General features: G+C 37.1%; 1 protein-coding gene across 1 annotated transcript in view; it reads right to left on the minus strand.

Moving 5' to 3' along the window:
• Window positions 1-511: 511 nt before the first annotated feature.
• GYPA (glycophorin A (MNS blood group)) overlaps window positions 512-15,752 on the minus strand; it is a 29,412-nt gene continuing 14,171 nt past the window's right edge. Inside the window, exons 4-8 of the mRNA XM_079154176.1 lie at window positions 9,839-9,925; window positions 7,931-7,966; window positions 6,388-6,473; window positions 4,872-4,950; window positions 512-1,737 (exon numbers count right to left, since the gene is read on the minus strand). Of these exons, the coding sequence (XP_079010302.1) occupies window positions 1,730-1,737; window positions 4,872-4,950; window positions 6,388-6,473; window positions 7,931-7,966; window positions 9,839-9,925 (296 nt within the window). The 3' untranslated portion in view covers window positions 512-1,729. The remainder of the gene's footprint in view (window positions 1,738-4,871; window positions 4,951-6,387; window positions 6,474-7,930; window positions 7,967-9,838; window positions 9,926-15,752) is intronic.

The following is a 15,752-nucleotide window of genomic DNA, read 5'->3' on the forward strand; positions in this document are numbered from 1 at the left end:
TAAGATTTTCTACAACTTCACCACTGCCTGGTTCATATAGCCTTCACAGGAAAAATTCCATCTTACTTTTTTTTTTCTTATTTAATTATTAAAAATACAGAGAGTGAAGATTATTTCTTCCCACAAACACCAAATTTAAATGTGAAAAGTTCATATCAAGAAGGACAGAGGAACTGGCCAGGAAAGTTCAAGGAGGTTAAAGAATTTGTAACTTTAATTATCCTCTGAATTGAGACAGCACAGTCCTTTAATCTCTTATTGTCTGTGACTTGTAAATTACTTTAGAGACAAGGTTAGCCTCACACCCTTTCTTAGTTCAACATTTTATGTTTATTTTAAAAAATATGCTTGAAAGTGCCTTGGCACTTGGGTCATTCATTGGACTAAATTAACATAATAACACTCTTAAAGCTACTTCACAAAAAAAATACCAATAGAAATGTCCTCTTCTTTTCTCATTCTTTATTTTAAATGGGTGATTGTTTTTCTTTAAATATGATTTAATACAAAAACATTCTCTGAATATATAAGTAAGTTAAGATTTTGATTTTTTAAACTTATTAAAAAATAAAATTTTTCCAGGCCCAAATATAAATACACAACTATCTACTTAATTATCACACAGCAATGTAGAGCAAGATTGATTCTTACTCTTTTGGAAATAGACTGTCACAGGAAGGTCTTCCTTGCCTTTATATTGACTTTAAATTTGACTCTAAATGAGTGATAGCTGTATAGCCACAAAGCCTTAGCCTCTTATATCTAGAAACTTCTTTTAGGTAACTTAAAGCATTTTCCAAAGTTTTGTTAATGAGAGAAACTGGGACTGGATGGATTAAAGAATTTAATTGAGGAATCAGAGAGTGCTATTAAAACATTCATTTGCATGTCAAGTTTGCACATCTGCTGCACTTTGAGTTATTAAATTTCTTTCATGAGGAAAGTCTACTCATTCTTCGCTTTCTCAGGATAACTCATACAAATCACCCCAGTGGAGAATAACACATGAGTCAGTGCTTCTGAGGAACTCTGCTATCAGACAAGCTATTTTACATGGGCCATTTGTGTTTTTAATGGGAAAAGTCTTTTTAGTTGGTTTATTCATTGAAAAATAAATGTATAAACGTGGGTATTATTACATATGTTATACTTTATGGCATTTTCCTGTGCAAGCTTTATTCACGTGAGCCAACTATTATCATCATTAATATGATACTATATCTTGAGTGTTCAGCAATGAAGAAAACCAGTGAGGACTTCATTGTCCCTGTAGTTTATTTGAAACAATGAAGGTGGACTCAGAAGTTTAGAAAAAGAGAAGAACTTATATATAAAAGAGATGTTTGAAGCTTTCCATTTGACAGCACCATCATTAAGATTTTAATAGGATAGAATAAGTCAGTTTTAAAGAAACAGCAGATGAATTCAACAGAAATTTTGGGTCAGAAATCATAAAGCAATTAACTGTAAAAATTATGCTAACACAAAAATGAGCATGCAAGGATATATGTGCTCTTTATCTTGAAGTATTAATGAGCAGAGATTTTTTTTCCCTAGGGTTGACTCTCTGAAAGACATTCTGATGAAATTTGCTTCCTGAAATGGTACAACTCAGATAGCTACATAATCTATCGATGGGTCCAATTCCTGTGATCATTCTTCACTTGACTGAAGTCTTGTGCATTCTGAGTTCTTCCAAAATTTGGCTTGGTGAGCACCTTTTCTTTGTCTACTCTTCTGTAGAAGGATTATAGGTGGGAAATATAAAAGAGTGGTACACGACATAGTTAATTTTTGAACACACCAGGACATCATTGCACAAAATAAATTTCAGTATTCTAAATTCTTAGAGTTGTCTTTGAATATAAGTAGTAAAACATGAAAGTCATCTCCATATGAATTAGCTGTGTTGGAGATTTCTTTTTTTTTTTTTTTTTGGTAAAGAAAAACACAAAATTTTTAGCAAATCTATTCTAGAAGCCTTGCATATGGAGCAAATATAATTGTTCGGCTCCTACCGTCTCCAGAGATGGGAAGCTAACAGAGAACTGGTACAGAGGCAGACCAGCATGCCAAACTACGAAGTAATTGAGTTGAATTCCATATGCCTGTTTGAATTTAAGACAAGCTCCCAAGTCTATAAGATCTTTTTTGAGGAATAACTTTTTTCCCCTTTTTTCCTGCATGGAAACTTATTGCTGAGTTCCTGTCTAATTCTAGAACCCAGAGTCTTCACCTTCTTGGTTGGGAGGTTGGACTTTTAAGTTTATGTTGGATTTAGGTTTAGGTCCCAGAGAGTACATTAAAGGGATGTGAGAGTCTTCTCCTATTTGGGTGCTATAGGAACTGTACCCCAAACATTCCCCATGACAAATGGGGTCACTGTGGCTGCCACCGTGGGCCATTGGCTTACTCTCCTTTCCCACTAAACATGCATCGTGTGCAAGTTCAAGGAGGTTAAAGCAATTCGGACCTTAATTATTCCCTAACACTGGTTTGATTGAGAAGGCACAGTCACACTCGCCTTCCATACCTTTGCCTTGGAAATGAGTTTAGAAAAATATTACAAAAAGAACAAAAGCATTTTCAATGATTTTGTGTTTTCTGACATTTCCTTTGGGGGAGAGGGTGCTGTTTTATAACTCACTTCTCAACCTTACTAAGATACTCCGGATAATCATTTACACAAACATAGGGAAGCTAAACGACTCTGAACTTCGGTTGGCCTGCCTTTCCACTGCCCTTATGAGAACCACAGCACCAATCCTGCTGATGTGGAGCTGCACGTGATTCTTGGGTACACTGTATTCTGTCTTTTTCTGTGGCCTTGCCAAGCTGCACTTCTGCTAGAACTGCCTGCCCTGGGTAACATCCAGCTTTTCTTTATGACTGACCCCATGTGATTCCATCCCCAGAAGCCTTTGCTACCTGTGTCTGTCACTCCTCTACCTTAAAATGACTCCCTTCAAGAACCACTTCTCTTGCCTTCATTAGTCTCTCAACTTCTAAGGAACAGAGACTCATATGGGTACATAATGTGGGTATGGTACTCAGGCCACAGTAAGCATTTAATATATGCTTGTTGCACTTAATTGAATTAAATTTACAAGGGCACTCTAATCCACTGTGGTGTATGCATTGCCCCAAACTTTTATAGACTGCTCCCCACAGAGAGTCATGATTCATTTAAAAAAAAAAAAAAAAAAAAAAAAAAAAGCAGAGGAAATGCCAAACACTACAGTTATCACCAGAATTAGTAAGTAGTTCAAAGTGTATAGAAATTTAGGGAACAAAATATTAGGATTTAGGTGGCAATTGTTCCATTTTTACAACTGCATCAAAACTTTTTTAATAGGAGAGGGATGCTTTACAGAGATATTTGTTCCAGTTGCAAGTCTGATTATAAGGTAATCAGGAGTGAATCTAGCATCTGACTCAAAAACTTTTGTTGTTTGAAGTAGCTGCAGATTGAGTTTGATTAATCCTTTTAACTTGGAATTGCAGCTCTTTCATTCATTCTACATAACAGGAACTTCCTAAGACTGTGGAATTAGGCAATAATCATTGTTAAATTTTAAGAATTCACAGGATAATCTGCTGAGTCAAATTCTGTATATAAACTGTGGAGTTTTGGTAGATCTTTAAAACTTTACTTGTTATGACCCGGGATTCTGGAAAACCTAGCAATTTCTTTGAAGGTAGATGCTTGATCCAGGGTTGAAACTGAAACCTAGAGATTTTCAGGATCCACAATCTAGCATGATTTTTGATAATTAGAGGAAAAACTTGACCTGATTTTGTAGAAAGCAGAATAAGATCCCTTTTGCTGAGCATTCAGACTCATTCCATAATCTTGTTATTGGTGCACCTTTTCCAAAATAGATATTACTTAGGTTTACACTTCAGGCAAAGTTTGCTGAGCACTATATGCTTTCTTAGTGATGGGCCATAACCAATGAAATAATTGCGATTGGCTGGGGATTTAGACAATAGAAGTAGTAGAAGCCGCAGTCACTACTCAGCATTTGTGAGTTGCTCTCATGATGATATGAGTGCACATGCTCCCCCAAGGGAATACTAATATCTGGATTTGTTTTCGAAATGTAAAAATCTCCAACTTTTTAAAGGTTGGCAATAAATTCTCTTTATGAAAAACATTATGTGGATCAATACTGTTCTGGATGAACAAAATGTTCCTGCAGTTCTCCACACTGACTTCAGACCCTGGAATGGAAGTGAAAACAGGACAAGAGCCAGGCCAGCTGTGCAGAGGTCATTGAGGAACGGAGCCCACAGTGTTGACAACAGCTAGCAGGCCAGGTACTTGCGATGGCCGAGAACTTATGCTGGCTGAGAACAGTTTTAAATGCTTTATTTATCTCTGGTAGCTCATTTAATCCTCATTAAACTCTAGAAGTTTGATACTTCACTACCTTCATGTTAAAAGAGGTTTGGTAGCTTGCTTAAGGTAACATAGCTAATAAATGTTGGAACGCGGATTTGAATTCAGTTCCTGGTTCCACATCTGGAACTATTTAAATTATATCCACTGTAGGGTCACCTAGATACATAACTTTGCAGTTTAGGAAGTAAGAAGTACATAAAAGAACTTGATTTTCTCTTTCACTTATAGTATTTGATTTACTTTTTCTTTTCTTTCTTATCTATTTTTTTTTTTTAAGACACTGTGCCTAGGGGAGAATTTCACTAAGGTAAAGACAATTTTGACATTAAAAAATTAATCTTATGGAAGTAGCATTTATAAAACAGAATCTAAGTGAATTCTGATTGATTATCCCCTCCCCCCAGCTCAGAAAGAAATAGCTCACTAATTCATTTCCCTCCCAAAAGGCAAAAAACGAAACAAATACCTGTTTGCCCCATTTCCATGGAATTTAAAGGCAAGCCTGTGTCTTCCAAGGAGGGAGGTTTTATGTCCAGTGAACTTTTCTATAAATAAAAAACAGAAAAATATTAGTACCCCATTTCAAAACTGAAGACAATAAAAATTAAAAAGGCTAAGATTTAAAATTTTTTTCTATGCTTTTTTTCTTTTGGTGAAGTTCACTTTGTAGAGTTTTTTGGAGGAAGTCACTATTTCATAGATATTACTAAACATTGATTTAAACTTATATTTGCATTTCTAAAGAGTATTTGGTATTCAATACATGCAATATTGCCTCATACATGAACTGTTTCATATTTCCCTGCTCTACAGATAGTTAAAATGGAAATAAAAAGAATGAGGGTCCGATTCCTTAGTGACATTGACAGAACAAAATTCTTCTGTAAACGCACAGAAAATTTTCTAGATTTTGCCAACTATTTCATTGACTTTTTCAGGTTTTATTATACTGACCAAAGAGAAGACAACTCCATTTATCAAGTATTCTCAAAAAGAAGATGTTTTTCTTCTAATATTTATACTTTAGACAGGAGAATTCATCTCATGTTCAAGTGCTTAAGAAAAAAATCTCTCAAAAATCAGGTGCTCTCAGGTTAATAAACAACTTTATTTACTAATAAATAATAGAAGTTCTTACTTTTATTAACGAAGTATTATTTGAGTACACATGTTGAATATTGATAATAGATCATAGGATCAGGTGATTTTCCAAGTTGCCTGAGAAAAAGACTTTAACAGGAAACAGGCAAGAAGCAACGTAGATTGGCCATGATTTACATTGATATGGCTCCACCCCTGTGGTGGGGTCACCCCTCCAGACAAGCTTTTTAAAAAGGAATACAGATAGTGTTTACGGTCTAGACATCACAGAGTGAGATTAAGATAGAAGATGAATGCACACCCAACGGCACCCATCTAATGTAACTAGGAATTTAGGATGTAGGATACAGATCCAGCAGCATCAAAACTACACTGAGAGACGTTGTGTCTTAAACATCTTAGGTGGAGGGCTATGTGCTTTGGGGGCTGTATCACATGCATTTAAAAATAGCTTTAGTAATTTCAAGAAATCATAGTTTAAAAATTCATGGGTAGATTTAAAATAAAACTGTCTCAGGAAATTTGAGACTAGAAAAGCACTAAAGTTTTAAACACATCTAAATATATCATATTATTTTAAGTATTTTGTAGACAAATCAAAGTAAATAGTATAAATAGAAATTTGACTATTTTATCTATATTTGAGAGAATAGAGGACAAATTTCTTATTGGGGGTTACCTTAAATTGGGAAAGGAAGAAGGAGGAAGAGAAAAAAAGAACAAAAAAATTCTGCTGGAGTAACTCAGTGACTTTATGTGTTCAATCAAAAAAAAATTGGAGTTTGATGCAGTTTTATATCTCTTTGTGTTTAGTGGAGAAGAAGCTCACCTAAAGTTGTTCATACCAGTACATAAAGCAAAATTAAGGATTGAATTTTTACCTTTATCAGTCGTCTGATAACGAAAGAAATTAAAAGGATTGTTCCAATGATACCGGACATTACCGCAAAAATAATGAGTATTATCACTGTGGGAGAAAAAGAGCAGAAAAATTACAAAAGTGTGAATCGTACTACCACATATCAATTGAAAAATAAATTGATAAAAATTCAGGTAAAATGAGGATGGTATCACCTTGCCTGTTCAGAGAAAATACATTAGTACTGCATCATTTTATGTATATTTTATTTTCAAAAATTGGGATCTTTCACAGTAAACTTCTGGGAAATAGAACTCTGTGTGATAAAATCTTTTTTAACCAGGGCCATATAACTAGTTAATGACAGAACCAAGACCCCAGAGCCCTGCTTCCAAGTCCTGTGCTCTTTACGGGTGTAATTATAGATGTGCCTAGGTAGAAATTCTACCCTGATGGGGGAAAACCACACTTTCATGATTTGAACATTAGAAGACAAAATAATGTTTTACTGTATCAAAGGATATCCAAGGGCGTTCAATGGATTGTAGAATCATAAGTCTGGTAGGAAACTGGCATAAACAGTCTACAAAGAGGAAATGAAGCCCAAGAAAGCTATGGATTCCAGGTTTCCTCTCCTCTAAGTTTGTGTCTCTTCCATAGCATTCTTATGCACAGTCACTGATACAGTGACTAAAACTATTTTCAAATCCATGATGGGAATGAAGCAATTTAAATCAACTAAGTTAGAGGAAATCTCCCTATTCATGGTATATTTGTAGTGTAAAGTCAACTGAAGATTAGGGATACAAGAGAAGATGGCACACTTATTTGGCTAACTGATGTCGAAATACCTATTCTTGACTAGAAAAGCAAAAAAGGTTTTTAAGTAGTGCGTTCCTCCCACTGATGCTGTCCAGCTCTCTTGTCCACTTGGTTGCAATTTATGAGATGGCAGTGAAGTTCTACCATCCTTTTTTGCCCATGTAAAATGTGGACACAGGCCAAACGTGAAGGGAGAGTTCAAAATGCAGAATGGTAAATGAGCACATAAATTTACTGACATCAGATCCACAATAGCACCTAAGGGGAGCAGGGAGCAACACCAGTTAGAATAGAGGTGAAGGGATCCCCAGAGTGGGAGCTCAGGACCACACGTGGACCATGACTGAGGCATGAAGGGTCTGTGCTTAGCTTTGATATGGCGCCAATTAATTAGACGATTGTTAAGCTCCTCACTTTTCTTTTCATTAGGGAAGAGAGAAGTTCAATTGTTTTTTATAAGGTGAGAGACTCTTCTCGTGGTCAAGGAGACATTTTTCTTAGGAGAAAATTATCAAATCATGTATTGTTATTTCCAAATTGTTTTAAAAATCAGAAGTCCTTCTGTTAATTAAATCTTGAAAGAAAATATTTTACTTGCCTTTACAACTTTCTGTGGCTAAAGTTAAGGACATAAGCTTTTCTGGTTTTTTAAAATAGACACTTCTTATTTCTTCGGTACTTAAAACCAGCAATATGTAACTTAAAATGGAATTCTTATCTTTCCATAGCAAATGCTAACATACCTGGTTCAGAGAAAAGGTGTTGAATTTGTTTTCTCTCTAAAAAGACAAAATTGCAAAATAAATTAGAAAAGTAGGATATGTCTCAAAAACCATTTTTGAATTAGATTGTTTAGTGGGTTTCTTTTACTTAACCATGCTTTACAAGTTTTTGGTTCATTAGTAAGCTAATGAAAATTATTAGAAAATGTGTCAGTCTTACCCTTAGTAATTTAAGTTACTAATTTTTACTCTCTAACAAGCAGAGAAATTTGCAAACTACTTCATAAGTTTGTAAGAAAGTATTGGAAGAGCCACCTATCAACTTCCACAAGAAGCAGAGCATTTTAAATAAATGTCAAAAGAGAAAAAAGAAGACACACAGAGCAGCACTCCATGCTAGTCCAACCAAGAGGGGTCCCGTGGCTGTCCATTTTCCAAATTTATGCCACAGGGGTTGTATGAATTCAGATCCTTACTGTGTCTCATTTGAGCTTCTGCCAGTGGACCCACTGGATTCCCTGTCTGTGGAAGTTTCTAGAACTGCCTGAGGATTCCAGTCATGTTAACCTCCCCCGTCCAGCCACATCTTGAATTTCTTTCTCTGTTGTCTCTGTTGCCTACCAGAACCACACAGTTTTCTTGGGTTTAATTACAAATCATACTTCACACTCTGTTGTATCATGTGGACAAGGACTTGGTTATGCTTTGTCATTCTTTAACAGTCACATATACACAGGTTCATTGAAGTTCATCTTCTCTTTCTTTATGGCAGAGTATATATGGGCTTTGGAGGAAAGCAAACAGGTTTCAGTCATGTGGCTGCCTCTTACCAGTGTGTGGTCTTTGACAATTTACTTAATTGATTTGTGTTTCAGTATTCACTTGCTGCAAAATGAAGATTATGACTGTCTCTTAGGTTCCAGTGCAGATAAGTTAATCAATGCTTGAAAATATTCAGCACGATGCCATCCTAGCCGCTGCTTCCAGAAAACATGGCGTACAGCGCTGCGTATGCATGTCCTTAAATACAGTCCAGTCTGACACCATCATGTTGACTTCACACTGAAGTCACTTGAAAGTGAGATTGTTTAATTGGAACCAGAGCCTAATAATTAGTTCTAAGCCCTTAGATTAGTTTTCCTCCCTTGGCCTCTGTCCCCCGTAAAATTCGATGCTTCCATTTATCTCAGTACATTCCCCCAGTGGTCTGTCAGCATCTGATCCCAAAGCCACTCCACTTCTCTGTTTTAAATCTGGAGTATCTCTACTAACCCCACACCTGCAAAAGACCCTCTTCCCATTTACTATCAACCAGCTCATGTAAAGCCATCTTTTTCTCCCTAGAAGAACATCAAGAGGGAGTTGGTGGCATCTGCCCTGCCTTATCTCAGCATGCAGCTTGGCTTATAGCTATCACTTAGAAGGCACTGTGGTATGGCAGGCTCTGAGCTATGCATTTTATGTAGGTCTTACTTAATCTTTAGTGAAACACCGAGAGGCAAGCATTATTGGCATCATTTTGGCTTTATGGGATGGGGGCCCTGCAACACTATTCACTCAGAGTCTGCAGGGGACAAGGCGAGTCAGGTCTGAGGCCCCTGGGCTTGCCCACAGGTGTTCACACCACCACACTCTGAGATCCCTTTGTGTGGGATGAATGTTCACAGTCATCATTTCCAGATTTTGTGAGACAGTTTTAATTTTTTTAACCTCTGCTACTATTTCAGTGTCACCTGGGTTCCGTAGCTGGATGCTCAGTTTGCTGGAGGATCTACACATAACATGAGAATTTCTCTGCGGTAGGTGTCTGCATGGACTGTATTTCTCTGTGTTTGTCTGTTTCCCTACAGTTACAGGTCAGGTTCCATTAGACAGCACCATATCACCCTGAGAACTTCAGATTCATGATGTAAAAATAAAAACACAAACCTTTTTTGTCTACTGGGAAGGAGGAGCTTGTGATAACAGGAAACTCTTCAGAAATCACTGTAGGAATGGACTCTTGTAAATGTTTTCCTGTATGAAATAGAAGTTGAGAAAGGGGTCAAGAATAAGGTGGCTGAATGGACCCTAAAATGTATTTCCAAAGACAGTTTTATTCCTCATCCCTACCAGGGGTGGCTCCAGAATTCCTACACAGCAGGGACATACAGATAAGTATGACTCATTTTCTAAACAGCTGTAAAATGGTAACACCTCCCTCATTACGCAGGCAGAAGGCTTTTGCAGGCCTTCCTCAGAGACAGTGTCACCAGGAATGTACAAGTGTCACTGCATGCTCAGTTTCCTGGAGAATCCACAGACAACTGTCACATCTTCTTTGACACCTCTGTCTCTCTTCTCTAGGACAGTGTACCCAAATCAGCTTCCAGTAATCAGTTTGCCCCCAAATCATGGAGACAAGATTTATTGTTCCAAAACCGTCCACGATGTTTTATCTTCTTATAAAATTTTTCTTCATCTTGTTCTTTGACTTGCAAAAGATCTACATTTTTTAAAAAATGCACTGCTTCTTATGGAAGTTTATAGGTGGTTCTTTCAACACTTTCTTACACATTTCCCCTTAGTTAGTAGGATGGTTTGCTAATTTCTTACCCATGAATACTTGCAGGGCTGTTAAAAGCAGATACTGAAATTACTAATGGTAAGACTGACATATTATCTAATGAATTCAAGTCAGGCTTTCCACATGATTCCACTGCATGTATATAAATAATTGCCATGCAAATTAAATATCATGCAAAACAATTGCTAAATGTTTTAAGTTATTCTTTAATACTCAGGTATTATAATAGCTTTTAAAATATTATAAAATAAATATTTTTAACCACTAACCTGATGATAGGGATTTTGAGGTTCAGAAAATATTAAGATTACAATTATGGAAAGAAATGTTTTCCTTGAAACCAATGAAAGGATGCACAAATTATAAAAAAGAGTAACTAATGAAGAAAAATAACCCATATCTCTTAGTAAATGTTATATATGAGCTTTGGTTTACTATTACTAGAGTGGATTATGGGCTATCCATTGTATTTTTTAAAGGTGTGCAATCTGAGGAATTATGTCTATCTATGAAAGTGTTATGAGAACAGATAGCAAAATAACTAGATAAAGGAAGTCAGGATGTGTTGCAGGTCAGAAGCAATGGGCAGGCATTAACAAGAACTCGAGTCAGCCTAAGGCCTAGCTGCACAGGTATGCCACTGGAACAGGCACATAAAGCTTTCCCCCTCATCACTTCTTCTCCTCACTATTCCCTTCTGTGGTTTCTGCCTTTAATCCTCCACTCCTGCTTCAGATCTTTCAGTTCAGTATAATTCATTTATATTGGGGACACACATCTACAGTCCCTATGAACACCAAATGGGTTCTTCTGACACATAAAACTTGTTTCCAAGATCCCAGGGCTGGCTTGTTTTAAATATCCTCACAAATTAGAACAGTGCTTGGAACATAAAAGATGCCCAATGAAACATTAATAATTGTAAGTGATCAAATTATTATCAGAAAGAGAATGAAATGAGTTTCCAGATTGTGTCTGAAAATGAACAATATGAATTAAGCCAAATGTCAAAGGGTATGTTATAGAAATGAGACCAGCCATTGAAAATATCTGTGTCTATAAAGGACCAACAAAGCATTGTCAACATTCCAATGACAAGCACATACTTTTATAACTAGAAGAAAATACTCTAATGAAAACATTGCATGAAACATACAGTTCAGAGTATTAAACATGTTAAATGCTAAACGATTACCTGAGGCCATCTAGGAGTTTTAGCTGTGACTATGAACATGCCCCTCCTGGGTTTCCTAACTGTTCCACAGGACGTTAGGCACCACCTGAATCAGATTCTGTGCGACTCCACTAGGGAGGTGCATTCAGTCTGTGGGATGGAGCCCCGCTGTTCTTCATGGACACCAAGGAGGCCCTGCCTTGTTCAGCTTGCACCTGATCCATTGGACATCTGCTTCTCTCTCTGGGGGCCGAGCCATGTTGGACATTCCAGGCATTATGTCCTTCTCATGTCCAAACCTTTGTACCTGTTCTTCCTATCACCTGAAATACTCCCCTTCCTATCTTTGCCTTGCTGTTTTTTCAAGTCTAGGTTCAGTGTCAATTCCTTTGAGAAGACTTCCCTGACTGCCCTTAGTTAGATTTAAACTGATATCCCCATGAAGTCCTCTGTGCTCAGCGTGATAGGGAAAAGACCCAATAAAGTCTTAAGAATGACTCTTTCAAATCAAGATATATGTTTCTTAGGCCTTGATGGTCATTGAAGACCTTGTGTGTTGATTTATTTGTCCATTCATTTATAAAAGTCCTTTTTATTCTTTCGAGGATATGCTAACTCAGTTGAGGACAAGTATTTGATTTAAGTCTACTAAGGTATTTTAGGATAATGGTAGGAGTGGAGACAAGTGAGAGACAGTGGTTAACTACTTGATGGAGGAGCCACGGAAAGACGTCAAGAAGGTGTTTGAATTTATCTTGAAAGAGGTCTAGGATGTCACCAAGCTCACTATTCTGGACGTGCAGATACAGAGTCAGCAGCCAGCGATGTCCTGGAATTTGAGACATCATTGGAATTGGGGGGACTGCAAGTGTCCATGGGGTTTTGTGGCATGGTATGTAGGAAGAGAGGGACTGAGATGTGGACACACAGCAGAGGGAAAGGCTGAAGCAGGTGAAGCACCACATGTTAGGGGCCAGGCTTTGGAATGTGACCTCATCCTTTAGCACTGGAAAGCCAATAAGAGGTTTGAACCAAATTTCCATTTGGGGAAGATCACGATCAATAGCATAGAGAATGATTCAATCTCAGATGCTTAAGCTACTTTCAAGATTCAAGGTAAGGAAACTCAAACCCTACAATGTGTTCCCCCAACAACCATCAAGTATGTGGGAAAGGAAAGCATGTCCAGAGATCTGCCTAAGAACACCCTTCATGTGGCCATGAGTAACCCAGATAAGCAGTCCCTGTGTGGACAAACTACCCCAGCACCACCCTGCTGCCTCACAGTGGGTGCTTATCACTACCTGACATTGCCCTTCATGAAGTAGGCCTGTAGCCTGAGAACTGAGTGGGACAGAAAATTATAGCTATTTGTAAAAGGAATATGGTAAAGTCCCCCAAATAGAATGTAATATCTCTTAAAACTAGCACTTTTACACTTTAAGGTATAAACAAAGTCAGAGAAGGTAAAAGAAATATTTTACAATTATAAGCAAAGCATATGTAACTTTTGGGGGGATATCAAAATGAGAAAATGTTTTAGGAGAGAGAGAAAGCTCATGAAAATAAGTTTTGAACTTTATCAAAACAGTTTTAACCCTCTAACAAACAGGTAGACTTCTTTCTTTACCAGCAGCTATTCTTCAGAGGAAAGAAGCATTAAGTGGAAATTTTGTTCAGAAGTAGAAGTTAAAGTTCTGAAGATCAAAAACTGTGCCCCATTTTCCAGCCAGGGTCCTACTCTGACCCTGGCTGGAAAATCTGTCCTATGGTGGGCCGCAGTGCCTGTCTTTCCAACTCAGATGGAGGTGCCTTTCACCCTAACTTCTAGCAAGTCTCTAAATTGTGGTCAGACCTGGGACTTTCTGATATTGAAGGCAACACATTCTTTAGGGGAACAAAGTCCTTGAGGCTATTTCCAAAAATTGCACACACTTGAGTCAAGTCCCATCTGAGCACGTCATGTTCTGCCTGTGCCCTTACCAAAATGGATTGGGGGCCAAATTTGAGACTGAAATTTAGCATTGATGATCCTAAAAATACCTGCTGTAAATTCTCTAGATTTAGTTGCTTTGATCCAATTTCTTTGTATAGTCACCTAAGTCAACACAGTAAGGAAATAAATAAATGCACAAATGCCTTAGAACTTTTTTGATAAAAACATTTTAATATCATTTTCTCAAGAATCTAATAACAGTAGCTGACCTATAAAATGATCAGTTTTTTTCTCCTTTGTCTGAAAAAGCTAGAAAACCTCATAAGCATTTCAATAGGACTTACACCCCCTGCTGGCTTAGTGGTAACAGGAGGACGCAGAGACATGTTAATGAAAATTGGTACTTTATAAAACATTGTCAGCTTGAAAGAACAGTAGCTCCAATCACATAAATAAGCTTTTCTTTCTGCTTAAAAATTTTTAGTAATTAGTTTAAAGAACTTGCTGGGTATTCCAAGATAAGATTCACTTGAAAGAAGTTTAATAACTGCCTTAAATTAAGTAAACCAGAATCTTATTCGGAAAAACAAAACAACAGGACAACAACAAACCACTGTTTACCTGAAAAGAAAAACAAAAGAAATATCTATGTATTCAACCTCAGATGCATAAGCTACTTTCAAGATTCAAGGTAAGGAAACTCAAATCCTATAATGCATTCCCCAACAACTACCAAGTACGTTGGAATACTACACTTGATAGTAACAATGCACACTTCCACCGGCCTGTCCTACTTTCCTGAGGTTCTGATGTACTGAAAGATGTCTGTGGACATATTCAGCTGTACATAGTTGCAAGATATTTATGAATATGTAGATTTTCGAACAGGGCTTTTTACCAACTCATCTTTAGTTCAGTAAACTGGATAGAAAGCATTCAAGCAAATTTGTAACTATTAAACACAAATGTAGTTTGCCTACACCTTTTAAATATTGGATTATCAGAAGAGTTTCTCTCCTCCTTTGTGTATTTCTTTGTGCTCAGAGCTCCTAGTTTTCTGTAGCTCAATCAGCATTCAGAAACTCGTTTCCCTTGTTCCCAGTTTAAAGATTGGCTTAAATATTATCCTGTTGAATTCGGAATAAAAATTTAAGCTAGAAGGCTGTTCGTAGATCACCTACTTTAATTCCTTAATTCTACAAATAAGACATTTGATATCATTAAAACAAAACAAAACAAAACAAAACAAAAAAACTTATTAGCTCAAATCAATCGGGTAACCTAGCAGGTAAGGACAGAACTGAGGCTCAATCCTGCTGATTCCCAATGTTATTCCCACCTTCCAGATTTCTTAGATGTTTTAGTATATTTGTCAGTGAACACTGAAGGATGGGTAGAGTTTTAGATGGAGATGTGGAGAGGAGGAATTAAGATAAAGAAACAGCCCAGGCTAAAGTAGGAGATGGGAGAATAAAATGTACATTCATTCATATGGAGGCAATTTTAAGGCCAAGGTTTGCAAACCTCTGAGCTTGATAAGAATTTAAGGCTCAAGAAGCATATTAGTGAAAAAGTAATTAAAAAGGCAGATTTGACAGGTTAGCATGATCTCAATCACCTAGTTTAAAATTGCTTTCCCAGTTCCCAAATGCAATGAATTTGCCATGATACTTTGTACAAAGTACTACATATCTGTGACCTGAACTGAATCATAAAATGTTGAGTTCAGGAAGGGTGGAATGAATCGGTATACCTCCCAGAAAATGAAATATTCCAAATATGTATAGTTATTTCATCTCACAACTTTCCTCTGCATAACATCAGAAGTGCGTCTGAATATCTCATCTCTACTGTTGCTTATCTTCACTTCTCTGAAATTACAGTTGCTCACAAAAATCCCAAACCGGTGCAGTCTGTGTGGTAAGGGAGGGAATGTAAGCTGGCTCCTGCCACCATTTCCATGGTACCAAGGAAGGGACATGACTTGTGGACACAGAATACATGAGGGATACAATTGGGAACAAAGGTCCAGCTCCGAGACCTTGAACTATGCTCTGTCCACTGGATCACACATTCTTCCCACCCTATTCACATTTATAATGTGAAATATATTTAGAAAGAATAAATGTCAATGTGATATTGGGCAAATGCGGTAGTTTCCTCCATG

This window comes from Sciurus vulgaris (genome assembly GCF_902686455.1).
Source record: "Sciurus vulgaris genome assembly, chromosome: 9".
NCBI classification, from domain to species: domain Eukaryota; kingdom Metazoa; phylum Chordata; class Mammalia; order Rodentia; family Sciuridae; genus Sciurus; species Sciurus vulgaris.